This window comes from Haemaphysalis longicornis, unplaced genomic scaffold, assembly GCF_048455015.1.
Source record: "Haemaphysalis longicornis isolate Haplotype H1 unplaced genomic scaffold, Haemaphysalis longicornis Haplotype H1 scaffold_9, whole genome shotgun sequence".
Lineage (NCBI taxonomy): Eukaryota > Metazoa > Arthropoda > Arachnida > Ixodida > Ixodidae > Haemaphysalis > Haemaphysalis longicornis.
In genome coordinates, this window is record NW_027526460.1 from 34,661,137 (window position 1) to 34,684,342 (window position 23,206).

Here is a 23,206-nt window from a genome sequence, read left to right on the forward strand (position 1 = left end):
CAAACACAGTCTCTCGCAACGAGTGTATGCATCTCAGGAGGTTCAAAACCATAGCCTCTCCCTCCATTAAACACTGCCTGTACAGCTCACCCTAGTCACACTTTCCGCGTGCATATGCTGCGCTTCGTGCAAATTTTAGCCACTGCATATTTTTAAAGTGCGAAACCCAACACCCAAGCACTCCTTACAAGTTGCTAATGCAAAAAAAAAAAAAGTTTTCATGTAAAATTGAATGCCACCAAATGCCACAAGTTTCGCACCGGGAGTAATGTTTAATAGAGTTTTGCGATAAATTCGTGCAACATTGCAGAGTGGCCTGGCTCACCAGGGACTGTTGGGCCACTTGGTGAGGGTACTGCATAGTGTGCTTTATAACGTGCTGCTGTTGCAAGATCCCAAACAGTAATTGCGCCTACCACAGCACTCTCAAATTTCCACGTCACTCTGCACATGCCCAGGAGCTGCCCAGCAGTGCGATCTATTTTATGTTTCTTGCAAAGTACGCACTACGGAACACTCCACAGTCACGCAAGTTAGCAGTTATGCTGCCGCCAGCGCTGGCTTGTTCACTCAATACGTCATTTAATGTTTTGCCATTAAAAGTACATCCACCTAGAGCACCTGCATAGGATGTCTCTAAAAGGAGCACGTCGTGGAGTGTACACATCTCAAATGACGAGCACTGCGCTGTGCAAGTTTGGCGAGGCCAAGACATGCCTTCCCCCTCCCATTTTGGATTGTGGAAGCATTCACAAGGTCAAAACTTGTCTCCCGAGTCCGTTTTTGTCACCGGACAGCAGATAGGCTTATGCGTGCTCATTGAAGCAGAGAGGAGAAAAGCGCCACTGTGCTTCAACACTGTGTGTGCACATCAGCTCTTCACAGGTTTACCGTAACAGCAGATAGCACTACTGCAAGGTGCATCGCGTGCCAAGTGACTCCACAAAAAATGCGTGCCCCACACCTAAAGACAGTATGGTAAAAAGACTTCCATAGCACCAGCGGACACACTTCATTGTCAGGCTGAAGTAAGAGATGGTGTCATGCCTTTTAACACCTCAACGTGCCACTATGTTCGCATTGCAATAACTTCTAAAACTGCACAGACAAACGTGAGGCTCTCCGCACTGTACATAGGGTTCAGCGTTTTCAGTTTAGCACGAGAAAAAGACAAACAGGGGAAAAGTCTGTTCCGTTTATTTTAAGTGCACCTCGAGGGGTCAGTCCTTCAAAAATTGAGTTCTGCCTTTTTGTTGCTTTCCCCTTTCGTCATACAAAACTGCCATGACAAAAGTGGGTTGGGATTGTCCAGGCTTAAAGTGAAACACATCAAATGAAGCACACAGTGTAGTACTTAATGCTGAGGGGGTGAAGATTGGTGGGTGTCCCTGGCAAGTTTACTTTTAAAGAGCGATGTACCTCACCGCGACCTCCCAGAAATGTTTTGAGAAAAGACTGAGGTGCAGAAGCACTCAAGTCCAGTGAGTGAAGTGTCCATTGCACACCGTGTTGAAAACCACAATACTATATCAGGCGAAACGCACATAGTATGCACCTTAAGCTTGGGAGTATCCATAACAGACCCTCACCACATGGAGCTTGGTTCCGGCTCAGAGTTTGTTGTACAAAAGCAACAGCAGCATTGCGCTCATCTCAATAAAGCTCCGATGTGCAGCTTTTGGACTTTAGTGCAATGAAAGAGAAAATGAGCAATTTCAGTAAAATTTCTATATACGTCAAACAAACCTGCCTTACTGAGGGGAACGATGCAAGATTGAATGTGAATGTGAAAAATTCACATGTGCAAGCTACTAATGTGAGAAACAAAATTCCAAATTACACTTTAGAGAGAATAGAAGTGTACAATGCACACACACAAAAAAAGAAAAGAACAAGTATGTAATTATATACATTGTAGATGAACTGTTTGCTCATTAGTAAAACCCACACCTGATGAAACGGGAAACCTAGATTGTGTCCAATAAGAAACAAAGTTCACTTCGCTGAATTGACACTCGATACTTTGTGGGGATTCCCAGGCAGTCCATTGAATGCTACTTCAGATATTTTATTTTCCCCTATTCTCAAACTTACTGCGGGTTGATTGATTGTAGGGTTTAACGCGCCAACGCAACGCAGGCGATGAGGCACGCCGTAATGGAGGGCTCCGGATTAATTTCGACCACCTCGGGATCTTTAATGTGAACATTACTGGAGGTCAAAAGTGTGGCTGGTGAAGGCACGAGATCAAACAAGACTAGGTCAGCTACACTATAATGGGTACCTCCAGCTGCAAATGCGCAGAACATGCACATGCAGTCTGGAAGGAGCCTATACTTCAGTTTCCTAATGAAGCATTTGTGTTGCACATATTGAGTGTACAGGACAGTAGAAAGAAGTGAAATGCAATCACGTTCGCAAAAGGTAGCCTCCACTTCGTCAGAGTGGCCAACCCAGCCAGGCAACAGAACAGCCCCATGAAGGAAGCACACAGATAGACCACCAATGCAGAAAACCTACTACGTACTCAAAATTCGTTAAAAAACAAAAGCTCTGCACAAACTCGACAGTGGCATTATTGAGGTGAGGACACAGCATGTACTGCATAAAACAGGGGAATTGAAGCAACTTCGGGTGCAAGAGAAATGTTGCTCAAAACAGATTTATTTGTCACACACCATCGCTAAAAATATCTATCCAGCCCCTACAATCAAGTCATGCTTTAAGTGGTACGAAGACACGCAAAGACATGCGTGCGTGATGCATTAAGAGTCGCCAGAAGTTTCATTGCAAGTGTCCAGCACGTTAAACCAAAGCAGACACAGTATGGCCGAACAAACATTGTGCCATTGTCACATAAGCACTCGTTGCACAACATGCCTTTACACAGGTCAACCGACAACTTAATAATACCACTTAATTCGCACCATAGCACATACGGACGTCATTTCTGAAGAGGGGGCATTTGTCAATACAATAAAAGTGCGAATACCACATACAATACAATATAAATAAAAATACGATACAAATAAATAAAATCTAAGCGCACTACAGCATGCGCAGTCTACGAGGCAGAAGCAGGGTCAAGTGTTCTTCGTCCTCAGCTGCTTCTTGGTTTGAGGCGGCACCTTCTTCGGCTTGCCAGCCCGGCGGTGGACATTTTCCTTGTCAAGCTACACGAGAGGGCAAAAAAATACCAGCTTTAAAAGCACGAACATCTACTGATAGGCCCCATTACAACCCAGATTTGTTCTTGTTGCGTGCATTGGTGAAAGTCCCATAGTAGTCTTAAATAGCAGGCATTTTCACTTGTGAAGTCAATTTTGCATGCAGGAATTCAAGCGCTAACGGTTGATACTGCGAACTAGGATAACGCTAAGAACACAGCACTTAGGTCCGCTGTCGACTGAGCATGTGCTTCAGCGGAGTGATGAGTAGAGAAAAGAGGTTTATAGTTTCCCAACACGCATCCTCATATATTTTGCAGGGTTCCTTTTACCTTGGAGACAAAAGCTTAGGTAGATAGAGACAAAGCCTAAGATGAGTACGACACTAACAGTGCACTCGGGCGCAGTATTCTGCAGAACACTTAGTGTGGCCCGAATACTCTGCTTTCTGCTGTGCACCCAGACAAAACAAAGGTGCAGTGCATCACGGTAGGAAATGCCTTTGGCAGACATACCGTAGCGTTCGCTGCCAGGGAGTCAGCCGATGATGAGGAACATGGTTGTTCTTTCAACTCCAATGGAGCTGCGTCAATCTATTTGAAGAGAAAAAAAAAAAAAAAAAGTAACTTTCTAAAATACAGTGTCATGCAATGACCCCAATTTAGCCAAGCCTTGGAGCCCCATTAGTATACTAAATTGTAGCACACGAAATTGAAAGGGTGTTTAAAATTATCACTCCAAAGCTCCAGAATAGTACGCAATACGTAGTATTCCAAAGGCAAATATCAAGCTTATCAGGATAGCATATACAGATACGTCTTTAGGAAGTTGCTTTCTGCTGCAAATATGCACGCTCTAGTTTCCCCTCTAGTAGCTCAATCGACATTGAGACCATTTAATGTCGGGTTGTCAAAGCAGATGCCTACAGATTCACTGACAAGTTCAGCCAAAACTGATAGAGCTAGCCTCTGCCAAGGTATTTTTTTTTAACTTAGTTGGAGGCTTGGTGGTTTGTGTAAAAAAAAAGTTAAGTGTACTTCGCTCTTATTGCATTAACGCAACAGTTTGCGAGTAAAAGATGACCTTCCCCTCCTGAAGTCACCGAGTGCATGGGAATAGGAAAACGATTTATGACCAAGCAAGCCAGCCAGCTCTCAAACTTCATTACAGCAAATCTGCTTGGCGAGAGAAATTCTTGTCCGCTTATTCTTGCTCGCAGGAAAAACTATGTTGTTGTAGCAGAAATTCCACTGCAGCAACAATTGTCGCGCTCAGGTTTAACTGCGGTGGTGGCATAATTTTCCCCCACTCACCTCATTTGAGCCTGGCTGGGGAACGGCTGCCGATCCATCAATGGTCAGGCGAACCCTGCTCAGGATTCGCTCATACGGAGATGTCCGTGGCAGGCTCCTGGGAAACCTGTACTCCCGCCTCTGTGGGGTGCATCCTAGGGAAAGCAAGGGATGCTCAGGCTGAGAGGACTCGCGGGGGGCCACCCACAAGAAGGCGGCGATGAGAGTTACGACATTTGCGATTGCGCTAAGTTTGGCATCGTGGAAGTTTAGTGAAGCTGCTGTTGCCTTGCATCGAGCATCAAATTATGAGCTTACACCATGAACTACGACTACTGTACGCACTTCTCTTGTGTTTCTTGAACAGGTAGCACAAGTTGGCTGAAGGATGCATAATGATTACACTTTCGTTCAGGCCTCTTTCTTGTGCAAGTTGCATGAAAACGAACCATTATTGAGAGGAATTCTTGACATGCTTTTCATTCACTAGACAAGACTAGTCACACAATATCTCCTGCTTTAAAAATATGCAGAAAGTGTGCCTAAGGACAAAGTGGCGCAACGCTCGGAAGATAATTTTTTCTTCTACATTCCGACAAATTTAGTTGCAGTTTCCCTGCATATGGCCAAGACTGGAAGTACCAAGCCTGAAAGCATTGAAAATTAGTAGGAAGTATCGCTTATAAGAGAAACCTGCACTACTGTTAATTTTTTTAAATAGTGTGGCAAAATTCTAATAAAGTAAAAGAGAGCGACTAATTCTCAGTGCAGATACAATGCAGATTTCATGGGAAAAAAAAATGGTCGTCATCCTGCCCCGAGAAAGCGGATGTCCAGCAAAGCTGTTGTAAACCACTACGAATGGTGATGGAGGAGGGTATGAAATGTTTCTAGTCATCTCAGCGGGCTAGTCACTTGTGCTCGGCTAGTGTAACTAGATAAGGGTACAGAGTACCGGCACTTTTCTCCTATCGTTCCGTGTCGCTGCCATGATCATTGGCCAGTTCGCATCACGCGACATTTGTTTACACTGCAACAGTCCATGGGCACTGCCATTTTGTTGTTTATGTTTTAGTCTCAACGCTGGTAGGCTTAGCTTGTCCCCCCTGCTCTGCGGCTGCGCGCAACTGACGTCGGCCCGAATGTGAATCTAAGAACGCGTGTTAACAGCATTTCAGCAGCAGAAGTGCGTGTGAAGATGCTGTTTTGCTGCATCTTCAGTAGTGTTGCTAAACGACCAGGTTGAAGTAAACGGCGAGGCCGTAGATGCGGCAGTCTCGCAGCACTGACAAACACTAAAATTGTCACTGTTGCTGACTTGCGTGCCTCAGTGGCGGTGCTCTAATACCTGAAAATACGCTCGGCTTCTCTGGCGGCAAATGCTGGGTCCTGCCTAGCCTGGCATGCGCTCGGCGTCTTAGGCAAGAACTGCTCTATTTAGTGTCAGTAGATTTTGCCTAACCTTCAAAGATAATCGGCAAACAATCTTTACTAGGAACACAGGGTTGGGGGGGGGGGGGTCCCATTTTCACAGGTGCCTCATCCATAATGCAGTTAAACGAATGCCGAGCTCAATGCTGTATGCCTGACTAGCCTGACGCATGCGCTCGGCGTCCCAGGCCTTGGCACTTTTGCCCATGAAGATGAAACCGTTGGGGGGTACAGGTATAGAGTTTTGCTGCCAAACTGCAAACAAAGAAGGCCTTTAGTAGTCCTGCTTCCTTCGAAATGCTGCTTGTTGCTAAAAAAGCCACCGAGTAGGGCCAAACTCTCAACACTGCAGTAGCCATAACTAGGAACACTGTAAACAAACACAGAAATAATACGGTTGTTACCCCAACTGTCACAATCGCATGGTAGCATTGCCTAGGTAGTGCAGTGCCAAGGTCATGCATACAATAGAGATTGCCATCATTCTGCCACCCCGAAACCATCACCACATCAACCATCACGCCTGTTGAAAACGGGTGCCCTTCAAAGGCTTCAGTCCACTGTTCCCCCAAGTTGATTGTTAGACTACTATCAAAGCTTGAACACGTGCACAAAGTTCTGGTAAGTGAAGTGTGCTTTGCACAGGTATTTTTTGAGCAGTGATTTATCTTAAGCAACGATTCAACTGCATTCCTGCGAGGTGGTCACACAGCAACAGCCCTCAGCAAGGAGAGGTTGCAGTGCACCTGTCGTGGCGTTCTCTCTCTCTCTCTCTCTCACCGGTAGGGGTGTACTCCTGGAGCTCATTCCCGAAGAAGCCCGACACTGTGGTGGAGCACCTGGCCATGTCGTCCACAATGCCCACGTGAAGAGAGTCTGCGGAGTCCTTTGTGGCAGCAGTCAGCTCCGAGCCACGCCGGCAAGTCAACACGAGGTGGTCACAGGCCTCTGCCACCTCACTGTCCAAGTTGTCGGCCGAGGCCTTGGCCTCCTGGGCCCGGCAGAGCAGGGCCTCTGCGCCAGCAGAGACCGCCTGGGACACGTTGCTGATGCAGTCTGCAAGCCGGCTCTCGGTGCTGGCTTTCTGGTTGGCCAGGGTCTGGAAAAATGCACAGGTGGAACGCTAAAGGCTGCACGGCCCAACGCTTCAATTAAAATAAAGTTTCCGATTTATTCTAAATCTAATCTAATCCAATCCATTCTAATCTAAAATTCTAAATAAAAATAAAATAAACTAATTTTTCTAAAATAAAGTAAGGGGTATGTCCATTATTAGAAGGTAAATGGTCCAAATTTTGATGGCCAGTGTGAGCTGATACTTTGTGGTGGTAAAATGGGGAACTTGTGGTGGCATGTGCCAAGTGTTGCCTTCCACAAGTGCACCACACACAGCCAGGTAGGGGCATGCAAAAATTGCGTTGCATGCCCATTAAAATGGCATGCAAGCGAGACATGTTTACCGCTTGTTTACTTCCCATTTGCACACCACAGCTGAAAAGCAATTGGCTGTTACACAACTGAAAACAGCAGGGGTGGGGCAGGTGAGTGCGCCAAAGCTGAGCTTCACAAAAGTTAGCAAGCGCACGAAGGCCCAATGTACAATCGCGATAAATTGAAATACGAACAACGGAGCGCGTGGCTTTCAGTACATGCCACGCATCCTGGCGACGGGCCACACATGCGCGGTACGAACTAGTTATGAGAGTTCGTGTCCAACCTCGATATTCAAAGGCCATCGTATTTCCATCGTCTGTTGGGCGCTCAGTACGAAATAAAAAATAAAGGAATATAGCTGCGTGTGCTGTTTTCACTCATCGCACCACCAAAGATAACGCTTGCATGAGCGGGCATCGAACGCGGTGGGAAGACAAACCAAAACACTCGCACGCCGAACGACGGTGTTTCCATATCAATGTTGGACACAAACTCTTATAACTTGTTAGCAGTGCGCATACGCGGCCCGTCGGCATGATGTGCGGCATGTACTGAAAGCCACGCGCTCCGTTGTTAGTTTTTCAATTTATAACAATAGTACAATAAAGGAGTAACAGAAAGGAGTGCAAGGTTAAGAGAGTCGTGACTGGTGCAAGGTGGGAAAAAAAAAAAAAAAAGTGGCTAGAGCCAATGCAAGTTCTTGTGTCACCTGCCAAGCAGACTCTTCCCAATTCTCCACCAGAAAGGTAAGGTAAATGCGACGTTACACTAAGGAATTTTCACTGCACCGATCACTTGCACAAAAAAAAAACCTGTCATACCTTCAAATGAATGTATGAGAACATATAGTATATAGCAGCGCACTCTGGCTACAACAGCAGGGAGGGGATGGGGAATGTGGCAGGAACTAAGCAAAACCCACCTGCGAGAAGCGAGCCACTTCAGCAGTCGCACTGTCTTCGGCCATTGTGTGGATGCTGGAGAGGTCGTGGAGAGACTCCTCTGCCTGCAAAACAAAGATGGCAAGCATGCCATAGTTTGCACCACCACCAAACCCAGCTGTGTTCCTTGCGACCAAGAGGCCGGGCAGTTTGCTCCCTAGCTGGTTGCTTCCCAATAAAACTAGCAGCAGCAGTGTATGCTTTGGTACTTGATAAGGTCACCTGAGCTGGGTACCACTTTGTTGTATAGAAACAGCAGAAAGCCCGCAATTACACTGCAAACTTATTGTGCTTCTGCATAATAAAGCAAAAATCCCTGCTACTGGACAGGCTTCACCTGCACCTCTGCTAATGCGAAAGGGTCATTTGCATCCCATATGCACACACTCTCAGCTGGATGCATAATTACAGACAAAACTGCGTTGCTTGTCATTGTTTGCACTCATTTTTAGGGTAACTCATCACATGATTTGTATTTTTATTAACATTTGATTTATTTAAGTTTACTTATTTATTATTTATTTTCATTTATTTTTTTTGTTTATTTATTGCATACTGTAGAGGACCATTCAAGCTCCAGGCAGGGTGGGTGTTGACACAGTAATCAAAGCAAAGAATACAATGCAACCGATACATAGGCTCTGCAAGGGAATTCCATTTGGCTATTGTAGGAGGGAAGAAAGAATTTAAATGCGTCAGTTCTGGCGGAATACAATGCAAGGGAATGAGGGTGGTGATGGCGCGTTTGTCGAGTCATTAATTAAAGGGGATAGATACAGTGCGAGGTCAATGCCCAATCGGTTGCTAACAAGTTGCTTTGTCACACAACGTGCACGAAGTTGGCGAGAGAATTTCCGCCACTGGTTGCAGACGTGCATGTCATGTCCAAACACAAATGCGCTAGAGGGCAACAACTACCACTAACAGCCACCTTCGTGTTATCTAAATACATTTCAGAGGTTGAGAGCCATCGCTCCACTGATTGATGCATTCATTACTGCAGCTACACAGACTGCACTCCCAAAATGGGAGCACAGAAACGCGACCAAAGTGGCAAGCACAATTGATAGAGTGCACCTCAAGCCAAAAAGCGAGAGCACCAAAGGTAGGTGGCCTGAAGCCAAGAGGAACATTCAATTTTCCTTTGTGTGTCCTGTACAACACACTCAACCAGGTGAACGAGAAGAGGAGGTGCTCACCTTGGCCGCAAACTCGCTGGTTGACCTGGTGGTGCTCTCTTGTATGGCAGCCACATCGGTGACAAGGGCCTGCGATGACTTCACCAGCTCCTCAGCATTGCTGGAATGGACAGGGACAGGACAGGGAGAAGACGTGGTGGTTGACGTAGATGCTACCAAGGTGTCAAACAGAATGAGGAAGAAGCTTGGCCCCAAAAGGCAGGCAGGCAAATTATCTAGGTGGGTTCATTGCACTCGCATGTAATCTCAATTGATTGATTGATTGTTGGGTTTAACGTGCCGACGCTACTCGGGCAATAAGGGGCGCCATAGTGGACAGCTCCGGATTAAATTTTTACCACCTGGGATCTTTGACGTGCCCCGAAATCTCGTACACATGGGCGTTTTTGCTTTTCGCCTCCACCAGAAAAGCGGCCGCCGCAGACGGGAATATAAATCTCAACATGTGCACCCGAGACCTGTGTTGTTGCATTTGCGAAAAGACGTCGCGTGAAAGCTGTATACAAAATTTGTTATTTGTAAACTTAACAGCAGGTAACCATAGGATTGTTAGGCAGAGATGCAACGCTAGATGCAAACAGCCTGCCAATAAAAATGGCCTAGGCCACTGCAAAGACGAGCCTGAACAGATCCCCCAGGCATCTCTGTTCGATGTGAACATGACCAATGCTACGATTGTTGAAATTGCCGTGTGATAAAATCCCGTCTGGTCGGGATGGATCAAGACAAGAGAATAAATACGCTGATTAACATTTTTGCTACATTGTAATATGTTATGGTGCCCACATCAAAGCTTTGTTTGCAATAAAGGCTGCTGTGCGGAAGCCGAAATGTATTTTAACGGTGAAAAACATTTTGGTCGGCATTTTTATTCTCTGCACTAAGACCAACCCCTCAAAGTTACACTACTTTCATTCAGTGTCCACAAATGTTACAAGTCTTGGCTCGTGACTGACTTTACCATAAGTCAACTGGTGACCATTAGTGCACTCTACAAAGCATCATGAAGAGAATACTTAAAGAAAACCATTTTTGGCATTTGCAATCAATCAAACAGACTGGAGATATTTCACTGTTAATGCATTGAGCGTATTTTTTTCTCAAGGACCAACATGGGGGTGTGGGGAAGCATGCCAAAATAGCGGGGCTTAGAAAACAGAATCGCAAATTGAATGTTGCCAGTCCAGCATGCATGTACAAAAAAAATCTAGAAGACTGTACCTCTTCAATGCAGAAGCTTGGGTATTGCATGCTTCTGTGCTTGCTGCTCTGATGTCACTTATCTGGGGAAAGAACACAACAGGCCCTTGAGCAATGCGACAGAAAAAAATACCTGTTAAGATAAGGCATTAGAAGTCCGCACCGCTAAGGCACTTGGCAGGCTGTTTATGGACTAGTGCAATGGTATGGCAAGCTGAGAGACCAGACGCAGTAAACGACGATATCACCAACTGCAGCCGTTACGGTAAAAAATTCGGCACCCAATGCAAAACACAGCTGCGCATCAAGCACTCCAGTGAGATCACTGCCAAAGGGGCACAACAGTTCAAATCTCGGGTATCCTCCCATCTCAAGGAGCAGGTTTTAAGAGAGACAATCTGCAGTATGGAGTATTTGCCACATCTTTTATCAGTGTCACAGACGTGGGCACAAGAAATATACGTGCCAAAAGTGACTAACGGCTTCGGAGGAAGGTTTGCCACCATTTACAGGGGACAACATGGCTAGATTATTCGATGTATATGGATTATACAGAAAACAAAAAACAGAACACAGGTATCCTTAGAACACAGCTGCAATCGTACCTGTTCTCGTGCCTCCTTCTGTGCAGCCTGTGTTGATGTGAAGAACTCTGCAAACCCTGCCATGTGCTGCTGGAGGGCAGAAAGCTTCTGCAATGCAAAAGAAAAGGGGGTCAAGGTACCTCTGGCTAAATGAGCGCCAGCACCACCTTGTTGAGGGCACAACTATGACAAGAGTTATGTCTCAAGAGCGCGACAGTTGACCCTTGCACTGGGCAGGTGATAGCTAGTGACATTGGCATAGTCTTGCCATGTGGTAGTGGAATTTGCGGCAGTGTAGACAAACTTTAAAACAACACGCAACTGCAACGGCCCAGGCTACCATGCAACCAGTGTGATTTTCGGCTTTCCAAACTTCTCCCTCCCCTAATGACAGCTTCATTTGGGGAATTTGGGGAGGGGGGAGGGTGACCGCAAACCACCACAGACAAGGATGCAAACAAAGTGGGAACCAAGTACTAGTCTCATTTTTCCTGTTGTATCAGAGATTTGAAATTGAGATTGAGATTTGATGTACCTGATTTTGATATTATTCATTGATTGTGGGGTTTAACATGCCCACGCTACACACGTGATGAGGTGCGCCATAGTGGAGGGCTCTGCATTAATTTTGACCACCTGGAGATCTTTAATGTGCAAGAAATCTTGAACACGTGGGCGTTTTCGCTTTTCGCCTCCATCAGAAAAGTGGATTTCTTGATACAAGAATGCAGCAGAACATGAGAAGATAAGCACAATGGCGTAAACAGGTGGGAGCGACTTGTTTTTAGGGCCTGGAACACTGTTAGCACATTCCGCACGCAACCTCATGCTCAAAGTTGTCCCACTACTACTCTTTTTTGAGATACAAAACAACTGCGTAATGCGATACCAGCCTCGCTGGACAAATTTGGGATGCTCTACGGAACAGGAACACTAGCAGAAGTACGCGAGAGGACGCTGCTGCAAGGGTTACGTCAAAGCGGCCCACCTCGGCTTGCTGCCTGCTGCGAGACTCCTGTGCAGCCAGCAGCCTCTCCACCTCCTTGTCGTTGGCCTGCAGACGTTGGTGCAGCCGCACGTTCTCCTCCAGCAGGGAGGCCGTCAGGCGCGCCTGCTGGTCCCTGTGCTTGGCCACCTCCGTAGAGACCAGGCGGCACTGCATTGGGGTGCACCGCACAATGCAGTTGCCCACAAGTTAAAGCTCTGCCCACCCCTCATAACTTTGAACCGTCATTCCTATAAGCTATGAGAGAACTGGCCTTGCACAGCCACCAATTCCCACTGAAGCGAATGTGGGGGAGTTCAGAGTTGAGAGGGAGTTTACTTGAGTGCATATGAGCAATACGAATTTTATCAACGACCCTCAAGTTTGACGAAGCCTTGTTTTCTTGTGCCTTGACAGCCAACAGGGAAAAAAAAACAGCCACGTTAACTAGCTTAATTAGCTAAAATTTCATTACTGGTGTGAGGGAACTGTTTATATTAGGGAATTTGCGGCAAGTATTAAACAAGGCTAGCCCAATTGATGAAAAATCAAAGATGTTACTTGCGCGTAGACATACTATGCGTCCTCTATACTCTGGGACAACTTTATGTGCAATGCAGTCAAGGCTATGGAGCCGAACCCCGCCTTTTCACTGCACACCTGGACATAGCTCAACAAATATTTGGCTGGCGGTAGCCTCAGCAATTCAATATATAGTTATGTTTTAGACTTGGACTGATAATGCCAATAAATTGCTAGCCAGAATATATGAAACAGCCTTTTTTTTTACATTTTTGGATAGTTTTGGTTGCGGCTGTTGCCACTGGCGTTGCAACAACAAGGCAAATGCAGACAGCAGGCCCAAGCGCTATTGTGGCTCCATCTAGAGGATGGACAATGAAGCAACGAAAGACATTTCATCATCTGCTGCAGCATTATTTAACGTACTTAACATTCGTCTCAAATACCTGCCCTGGATAAGTCATCACTGACGTCACGAAACACGATTTAGTGGGGGAATTGAAATTTTGGCTTAAATTGTGTGTTTTATCGGTGAATAAAGAATCGTTTGATGCTGTACAAGTGCTAAGGGCACTATAGAATGCCTAATCGTTTGAATAAAAAAAACTTGAATCGTGTCTTTATGGATGGTCCTTTAAAAGAGCAGTGCAGCGGGTGGTGCAAGGGGTGGGATCACGATGCAGCCACCGCTCATCAGGAAGAAGTCACCCCCACTCCTTGCAATGCGAGGAGCCCAGCAAGGACAGGATTGTGCACTCACTACTCACCGAGGATTGTGGGGAAGCACACACGCAGACCGCACATTCCTTGACAAACGCCCTGGTAATGACGAAGCCACGTAGCTAAACCTAGTCAGGAACTCGTGAGGAAGGACACAACGCTCCTGTTCTATTATTGTGCCTGCTGTGAACTCTCCTTCCCACCCACAAGCACACCCAGCCCGGAAGAGGGTGCCGGAACTGACCGTGTCGGTGGCCAGTTCCACCAGCGCCTGCAGCTGGGCCTCGTGCTTGGACAACCAGGAGCGCGTCACCTGCGTGTGCTCAGCCACCAGGGAATGGCACAGCTGCTGCAGGCACGCCCGGTTGCTGGCCTGGGAGGAGGAGGACATACGGAGCCGAGTCAAGCATCAAGCCGCTTCCCAAACGCATGGGCTGTGGACCCCTATGCCAACCAGAGGGAAAGGAAGGTACGCACCAGATCAACACCAAACTGGGCGGCCTGCTCTGCCTGCGATGCCCGTACGATTGACAGCAGCGATGACAGGACGTCCGCACTGGCTGCGGCACTTGTGCTCGCAAGCCGCCTGGCCTTCGACGTGAACGCGCACACGATGTCCTGGTGCCGCCTGACAATGTCGCTCAGCTGGTCTGTTGGGGAACAAAAAAAAAAAAAAAAAAAAAAAAAAAAAAAAAGAAGGGGGGGGGGGGGGGGGGAGAAATTAGTTGCTTGGCAATGTGACAAACGGAACATCACAGGTCTACCAAGGTCCCAAATTTCTGCTCAAGTTGCATTAAGATACCAATATGAAAAAACAAAGTAAGAGTTGAAGTAAAATGGTATTTTGTACAAAATGTGTCTCCCTTAACTACTGAACTGCTAGGCTAGTGAGAATTGAAAGTGAGGCTATTCAGCCACCAACACTGCGAAACTGCAACCAAATTGCTCATACCAGAATTGAAAACTTTCTGTGATGAGGCATAGAAAAATAGACAAACTGAAACTACCAGTGGTGGAAGTAATCATCTCGTGCTCATAATAAACTGCTGACCACAATACCTTGGGATGCAAGTGTCATATTTGCATAATTTGTTGTGCAACAAAACCACAGTTGCAAGATTCATTTTTCCTAGTACATATCCTTTGGGCAATTAATTTTATAAAAACATTCTTATTTACAAACCTGGTTTTTGATAGGATTATAGCTGTTGCAGTACCGAAGCCAAAGGTACTGCTTGCCCACCCTCATCCTAGAGCGCAAGATATGAAGTACTACAGTGTTTAATGGGCGAACTATATATATAAAAAAAAAGGTGGCCACTAAGGAACAGCATCACAGGTTGCAAACTTGACATTAACTTTGCACGTAGAGAATGAAGACAATAATAAAAAAAAGGGCACAAAGACCAGCGCAAACTGTGCTTGTCTTCATTTTTCATTGTGGCCCCATTTTGTGTGCAAAAAGTATATGTCATAAATGTACACCAACTAGCTGGCATTTCAGCGTTATTTGAAACTTGAGCCACACATGTGAAAACAAACAGCGCATTTCTGGTCGAAATGGTAAATGTAAACCCAACTGCTTTGCTCAAAAGAAAAAAAAAGCCCTAAAATGTCATAAAGACACAACCGTTCCTTTTAAAAGATACTGCCACGAATAAATTTGGCATTATACCCATCTTAGAGCAGAGGTCACATTTTTCGAACATAAACACGAAACTTGAAACAAAAATGTGCGCCAATCCACCCTGTGAAGGTGGTTGGAAAGCGAAGCTGTAAATGACGCCCACAACGATTACGCGTGCGACGTCACTTCAATTCACACATGTGGCTCTGCAAAGAGTGAAACCAGAGACAAGTGAAATGCACTTAACTACACCCTTTATTACTTCAAAGAGATATTCTCACCTAAGGTTAAATCGATGCATGATCCATGAATGGTGGTTGGTTGAGTTGTATGTGAAGCACGCGAGTGGAAACTTTTTTTATAAAATGAAAGAAAGCTCAAACCCGGTGTTAGACGAGCTCTCTTCTCCGTTTCTGCCGCCACTGATGGAGGCGACCAGATCGGTGGCCGAGACTGGGGAGAAGTGACGTGCCATGCATTGGTGTGGGCTTCCTTTTATTTTTCGCAGTGTCTAGAGTTACGTCCGACGGAACCCAAAACCGAAAACTAGGGTTACGTCCGACGAAATTTTAAGCTGGTTTCTAGAGTTACGTCTGACGGAACCCCAAATTGAAAACTAAAGTTACGTCCGACGGAACTTTAGGCCAATGTTTTGAGTTACGTCCGGCATAACGTAAAGCACAAAAAATTTACAGCTCTTGAAGACTCTTGAACCAATTTACATGGTTCAAGAGTAATTAATAGGGTTGGGTGTCAGTTAATATTTCAACCCGATTAATTGGCATCGATTAATTCGATTAAGCATGGATTATTCGGTTGTGTGGTTTTTTTAGAAAAAAAAATGACCAAAAATAATTATGTAGTAGTACATATCAGATCAATATGCTCATACACTTGTTCAGACACATTCCGGATGAGGTAAATACATCATCATCACGGCGCATGATGCGGACGCGACGCTTATCAGCTCGTTCGTCACTCATATTTTTTTACATTGTTACCGGGTTGATCGGGACCCGTCTGCGCCGCGCGCGCGGAAGGGCGAGGAGGCGCGTACGTGGCGAAGGCAGGCCCGCGGAACTAATCCTCCTACCGTGACGAATACACAAGTGCCCAGACGGGTCCCGGTCAACCCGGTAACCCATACACGACGGAACAAACGGACTGTAGCAGTCCGTGTGTTCCGTTGTGTACGTAGTTACCGTGTTGACCGGGACCCGACTGCGCCTGCGCGCGCGGAAGGGCGAGGAGGCGCACCCCGCCGTGACGAATGCGCGGACATGGCGAAGGCCGGCCCCCGGAACTATTCCCCCTACCGCGACAAATGCACAAGTGCCCAGACGGGTCCCGGTCAACGCGGTAAGTACGTACACGGCGGAACAGACGGACTGCTAAAACTCTTTAATATTTCATCGACAACTCTTAGACTGTACCTCTCAACTCGTGTGTTTTCATGCCACAAGCCAAAATTTCAAATAAGAACTGCAAATATACACGGTACAAAAAACCCATTGTATAAACTATTTCTGTATTAAGAAAAGCACGATTAATCGGTGCCATCGGCACTCACGGCGGGTGCTTAACATTCCTGATTCTAGAAAAGTGTGAGTGACGAACGAGCTGACAAGCGTGTCGCCCGCATCATGAGTCGTGATGATGACGTACTTACCTCATCTGGAATGTGTCTGAACAAGCATGTGAGCATATTGATCAATAACTATTTTTGGTCTTTTTTCTGCCAAACCAACAACATCTATGCATAATCGCATTAATCGATGCCGATTAATTGGGGTAAAATATTAACCGACGCCCAGCCTAATTAATTACATGTGTTAAAAGACTGTTGACCCATGCAAATTCGTTCTCGGCACAAACTGCAGACCCTACAAACTGGCACTGCGCCCAGGGCAAGACATTCTATTTTTGTATATTCCTGCCTTTTCTTCCTTGCATGTGTTGGATATGGAAAGAAGTCTACAAGGTCTAGTACAGAAAATTTTTGAATTATTTAATTGAAAAATCCATCAACCCAGCTGGGATTCGAACCCACAGCGCTGCATCCTACATCGTACGTCGTGTATCGTACAAGTGACAGATTACACCTATGGAGCGTCATGGTATTTGGTGCCGTTAGCTGTAATTTTTTTTAATGCTTTACGTTCGCCGGACGTAACTCAAACCATTGGCCTAAAGTTCTGTCGGACGTAACTCTAGTTTTCAATTTTGGGTTCCGTCGGACGTAACTCTAGACACTGCGTTTATTTTTACTAACTTCTAACGTATGCGCAAAGCGCGCACATGGCCGCTACACATGCCGTGGGCCGAGCGCACAGCGGCACGAAAGGTTGCAACGACTATCACGTGGCATTCAGCGAGAATGCAGGAGGTAAACCCGCAGATGTGCTCGGTGAGTGCACAGTCCGTCTCCCCCGTCTCCGCGTAGGCTCGTAGCTCAATTGGCAAGACAACAGGCTCTCGCTCTGTTTCTCCATTTGTTTCAGGTTCGATTCCTGGCGGTGCCAGTAACTTCTTTAATTTGTTCGCGGGAGTTTTCTGTTGACACCAACGGTTGCGACAGAACCCTTGGGGGGGGTAGAGGTAAAAAGCTTCGCTTTAAAACTCCACTCACCAAATGAGCTTTCGATCCCTCCAAGGGTCTCCTGCTGGGTGGCGAGCTTTTCAGTGCAGGACCTTTCCACCTGGCCAAAGAGAGTGTTGATGCGGGACACAAACTGCGACTGCCGCTCCCTGTTGGTCTGGTTGATGGCAGACGTGCGCTGGAGCTTCTGCTGCAGTAGGGCAATGTCGCTTGTCGTGGTTTCAGTGACAGTCACCAGCTGCGATGGCAATAAACGAGTACAGTTGTGGCGATCGCTGTTCGTAAGCTGCATGCAAGTCGCGTCTACTGCAGAACCAAGGCTTCTCTCAGCGACTTCTAACTGCTCACTCACATCGTACATCAGGAAAAAAAAAAAAAAAAAAAAAAAAAAAACACACAACCCCAAAGCAAGCTTGAGGTTCATGCGTCAGAAACAGTTTCGATCGCGATTTTCAAACACTGAAGTGTAATGAGCTGTAAAATTAGTCTCAAGCGACCCATCGAAAAAAATCCCATCCTATATTACATTCACCAATGGTCACAGTGTTAAAAAAATATGACTAGTTTTACAACTACCACTCGTCCATTGTTCCTCCAAAAAAAATGGCTAAATGTCTATCTTGGGAACTAATTGACCAACAAAAAAATAATGGCATATTTGAAATAGGCAGGGAAAAAAAGCAGCAAGACTGGCCAGTTTCCCGAAGTTTAACTAAAGATGAAAGGAAATGTTTGCAAGACCCAATAAGGTAGCTGCGCTTTTGCCAGGCACTACGTGGCCGCATTACCTCCTGAGCAGTGGCTGCAAGTGCTGCTTCGGTCTCGCTGTGGGCCTGCACGAGAGCGGCCTGCTCTTGCTTTTCAGCGGCAGTCTTGGACAGAACCTGCAACCAAGCAGCGAGGTGAACTCGGGGGCTGTGACAAAGCGGCCGACAACTGGCCTAGCAGGCTGTTAAGGTTGCAAGGGAAGGGGACAAAGTGGCGATTCATAGAGCAACTGTTCTGCTGAATGCCGCCCCCACCCAACGAACTAATCAGACATGAGGGCAGCAACAAAAAACAAGTAGAGGAGCCCAACATTTTCCTGTACAATAATTCGCATCTACCCTGACCAACCAACTAAGCGCGTGTGCTTATTTGACCTGGGCTGCAGTGGGCAGCAACAACTCGTGTGACAAATGCCTGGCCATTGAATCAATAGCCCAAGCCTCAAAAATGGTTACACAAAAGTAAGACATGAAAGACCATCAAGGACCAACCTGCTCTGCTGTGGACAAGTTGTTCTTTGTGCTTTGGAGCTCTGATGTCGCGGTCTGCAGCAGCTCGGACTTCTCAGCCACCTCCTGCTTAGTCTTCTTGAAAAGTTCCTGGAGCTACAAGCAACGACAAGCATGTGCTAAGGGCCACGACTCAAAGATTTGATGCACCCATTTGTTTAGATACAATCCATGGTACAAGGGGCTTCCAAAGAATTTCCCGCATTCAGAAATCTGCCCAGCAGTGCAACAGCATCCACACTTTTTTTTTTAGATGCCCAAAAAGCCATTTGCTTCACAGTGGGGCACCCGTCCTGCAGTGGATGCTGTGGCTCTGGAACATCGCGATGTGGCCCCACAATGTCTCTCACCGAGCTTGCGTTTATGCAGAGACCCCTCAAAGACTGCCAAATCAGCCTTTTTAGCAAGTTAAAAGGCTGGTGGAGAACAACTCGCTTGTTTTCTCATAAACACATTGGTTCCACTTTCAGCTGTGGCAGGGCACTACCTCAACTTGCTGGCCATGTCCCCTCAGCAGTGATCGAACTCAGTGTTTATGTGGCCAGGTTGAACCCAACAAAACAGCTGCTTGCCAGTATTCCACTGTTGGCATGAGGCAACTGTTATGCTCTTTTGGCTGCATAGTACACAAGAACTACCGTATTTTCACGCATATAACGTGCCCCTGCATATAACCCGCGCCTACACTTTCGGTCCACGAATAAAATATTTCCACATATTGCCCGCACATTTTATACTGGAAAGGCTGGACCAAAGCTATTAAAGCAACAAGGCACATTTCTCGAGGGAAGAAAAAAAAAAAAAAACTTGCCTATATTTACCTATATTACCTTTTCTGCACAGTATAAGCCACAGTCACTGTCACTGCTCTTGATAGAGCTATCGCTTGGGCTGCAGTCATCATTGTCATATACGATATTATTTCCGTCCATGCTTTTTTCAATGCCGCATTTATCAAAGCTCTTGCTTTGAGAAATGCTTGTTTTGAGAAAAACCAATTTCACCTGGAATCACCGTCCATGCATCGACGATCCACTTACAAAACAGCGCAACATCAGGCATATGGACGCGGCCTGTTGGCATTATGTCATACAGACCTTCAGCCATCCATTCAGCATAAAGATGCTTGACGTGTACTTTGATTGGTCTATTCGGTGAAACATTAAGAGGAGTCGCTATTATAACTAAGTTAGAAACAGTTTACATTAAATTAAGCATCTAAAAACAGACCAGTATGGCGACGAAGGCCATCGTCTCATTTCAAACAAAATTCAACTCGTACCTATCATGGTGTTTTTCAGTATTGGTACTCACTGTTTACTCTTGGACGGCGCTTTCCTTTGAGGGAAACTCTAGCCGAGTTTCCCCAATATTTCTCAGGTTGTTATATTGTCGACCTGAGTGCGAAAAATGTGCACTACCAGTGGGATAAAAGCAGCTTAATCGCTATTGCTGCAGTAGGGGGCCTCACGGCACAACGTGTATTGCCACGAAGCTGCACCGAAGGAAAGACCTCGCGTATAATGTGCACCTCTACTTTACCCCTAAACTTTTCGCATTTTTGGTGCGAGTTATACACGCAAAAATACGGTAACTGCCAGCAGGCAAGATTTGGACATGCAAGACGTGATAGTTCGTGCTTCTGAGGAGAACAAACTGAAGTGAAACAGAACTAAGATATCTTGAGAAGCTACAAACCATCAGTGTCATGGCCAGATACATTCAGTGCACCAAGATAGGCCATGTACAAAGGCTTGAGGGTAGCAAGCTGCCAGAGCAGTGCCCGCTCGATTCAGCAAAAGCAACTGGCATGCAAAGATGAGAATTCAGTGCATATCTGCCAGCAAAAAAACTGTCTCCACTGTAGGCACAATATGGCACTGCTGCCCCTACACAACGAAGGTTGTGTAGCTGTGAGCGAAGGCTGGCAGCGTAGGGAGAGAAGGGCTTGTAACTACTAAAATGCATCTTTTCAGCATAAAAGGTGCCGACAACAGAAAAAGAGATAAGGGTTTAGCACATATGTGCTCTACACTGCCCTTATGCCAACAGACACAGGAAGGAGTTAGGAGTTACTGTTTAAAAAAAAAAAGCTAAACACAGTTGAAATTACAGAACCAAAGTTATAACAGTGGCAATAAAGCTTATTTTAATTTCTCTAACTGCATGAAAATGCTGCAAGAAGAGCGAGATGGTCAGTGAAGTATCCAGAGGGGTTGAGACATCTGGCACGCAAGTTATGTCCAAACACCAAGTCTGTGAGGTGCAATGGCGAGTTGATGGGAGGTAACCAGCGTGTCCCCGAGCCTTTGCATCATGTTCAGGAGTCGCGACGCCTTTTCTGAACCTTAAAAATCGCACTACACTGAGGAATTTTTTCATGTGGGCCTTTATAAGGAGTGGCTAGCCGCATTCCCTACCATTAGCTTTGGATGGCTGCGACAACACATTCACCTTCCCTAAAGCAGCAAATACAAAAATAATGGCCTCCACGGCTAGGTTGCATCTGTTAGAATAACCTTTGCCATGAAAAAAAATGAAAAAGTAGCAGCAAGTAACATCTGCCCACAAGTTAAACACAAGCTCAGCCCATTGCAATTGCCACAGTTCATGACTTGAGCTGGGAATGCAAACATCCTCCACTACACCTCAAGAGATCACCAGTGCACTGGGAACTAAATGGCTGACAGGAATTGGGTATGGTTTAGCACTTTTCTTGACAGGCAGCAGTGTTCACACTGTTGGCTGTTATGCCGTGTTGGAAAAATTTTGGCAAACATGCATGTGGCCAGCAACAACTGATTGCTTACACCAGCTCAAAATTGGAGAGGACATATCTTGAAGTAACGACATGAAATACCCCGCCTTTGAGGTTCCTCCAGTGCTCTATGGCAAGCTCATCACCGTATTACCTCAACCACCGTACTTAAGAACAACCTGCTGAGAAGAACAGGACAAGAACAGCAGGGTTTGGACTTTTTCAAAGTAATGAGCTTCCTTGACATTGCCTTTGCCAATTAACATGAAAGCTTGCAGTTGAAAATTAGAATTCATTACCAAACAAGGCAGTCTGTACCACAGAAAGACAAATGCTAGAAATAGAGATTCGTACATTCAGATGCCTTGCAGCGAGGTCCTGTATGTGGGCTTGCTTCTCCAGGATTTCTTGAGACTGGCTGCTCAGGCGAGTTTCCATCAGCCTTGCAAAGAAACACCAAACGAATAAATATGTAACGCCACGGTGAAAGTTAAAAAAAAAAAAATAATAACAAGCTGCAGTTTATATTAATACATAAGCAGGAGAATGAGAAAGGAGGCCGAAAAGAGTTGATACAATCAACCATACTGGGCTACTTGACAACTGAGGTCCTAAGTTATTGTATCAAGAAGACTAAAACCATCGTGCCTGTTCTAGTTAGTGTACTTTTTCTTTTAGCAACCTTGTAGTATGAAAGTAATCTAAATTCTACTGATAATTATATCGAAACCAACATCTTTTCCCAGTGCCATGAATCTTGAGGTACAACAATACTCTGGCAACAAGGCCAATGAAAACAAAGAGTATAAAATTCACAACAAAACACTGCTCGGAATTTTACTTGAATGAAATATGTAGACAGCCTCCTAGCGACGCCCAAGCTTGTCTGACGTCTCCACCAAGTACCAAGTCGAGTACCTGTAGTTTTCCTGGTCCACGAAGATGCCGTTCTTTTCTCTGGTGGCAGCCAAGTCCCTGCGGAGCCGCTCGATCTCTTCCGTGTACTCCTGCAGCAAAGTTCAAACAACACACTGCAGCAGGCCATGCAGAAACTGACAAAATAGAAAAAAGGTGAAGTTCCACCAAACTGAACAGAGTTAGTGGGAAATGTTTCACTGCAAGAGAACCTGCAAAGGGGAGAAGTAGCTGGGATGGCATAGCAAGATTAGACAGAAGAGCAGACGAGTTTGGAGATGGGGCTGCCGTTGGGTTCACAAATGAACCTTGCAGGCACCGTAGGTTCAAAAATGTGGTCCATGCCTCTTTCACAGGAATTGGTAAAACATGAAAGTGAAATGTTCCTTCACACGAGCATTTAAATGTTTATTGTGCATCCATATGAACTTGCATATCGCTATTTATATTGCGTCGGTATTACACCGTTAGACGCATAAACGTTAGACACTGGATTGTGCGCGCCAGATCATTGCGCGAATCCGACTGAAATCACAGCCCCTTGAAAACTGTGCG

At 45.9% G+C, this 23,206-nt stretch overlaps 1 protein-coding gene across 1 annotated transcript in view; it reads right to left on the reverse strand.

Annotated features, from left to right (window-relative positions):
- Positions 1-1,072: 1,072 nt before the first annotated feature.
- LOC144153855 (kinesin-like protein KIF11-A) overlaps positions 1,073-23,206 on the reverse strand; it is a 28,768-nt gene continuing 6,634 nt past the window's right edge. Inside the window, exons 9-24 of the mRNA XM_077685584.1 lie at positions 22,655-22,743; positions 22,091-22,178; positions 18,961-19,074; positions 18,490-18,585; positions 17,732-17,939; positions 13,953-14,125; positions 13,720-13,848; positions 12,237-12,404; positions 11,270-11,356; positions 10,686-10,747; positions 9,465-9,564; positions 8,247-8,330; positions 6,671-6,989; positions 4,481-4,614; positions 3,683-3,760; positions 1,073-3,173 (exon numbers count right to left, since the gene is read on the reverse strand). Of these exons, the coding sequence (XP_077541710.1) occupies positions 3,084-3,173; positions 3,683-3,760; positions 4,481-4,614; positions 6,671-6,989; positions 8,247-8,330; positions 9,465-9,564; positions 10,686-10,747; positions 11,270-11,356; positions 12,237-12,404; positions 13,720-13,848; positions 13,953-14,125; positions 17,732-17,939; positions 18,490-18,585; positions 18,961-19,074; positions 22,091-22,178; positions 22,655-22,743 (2,019 nt within the window). The 3' untranslated portion in view covers positions 1,073-3,083. The remainder of the gene's footprint in view (positions 3,174-3,682; positions 3,761-4,480; positions 4,615-6,670; positions 6,990-8,246; positions 8,331-9,464; positions 9,565-10,685; positions 10,748-11,269; positions 11,357-12,236; positions 12,405-13,719; positions 13,849-13,952; positions 14,126-17,731; positions 17,940-18,489; positions 18,586-18,960; positions 19,075-22,090; positions 22,179-22,654; positions 22,744-23,206) is intronic.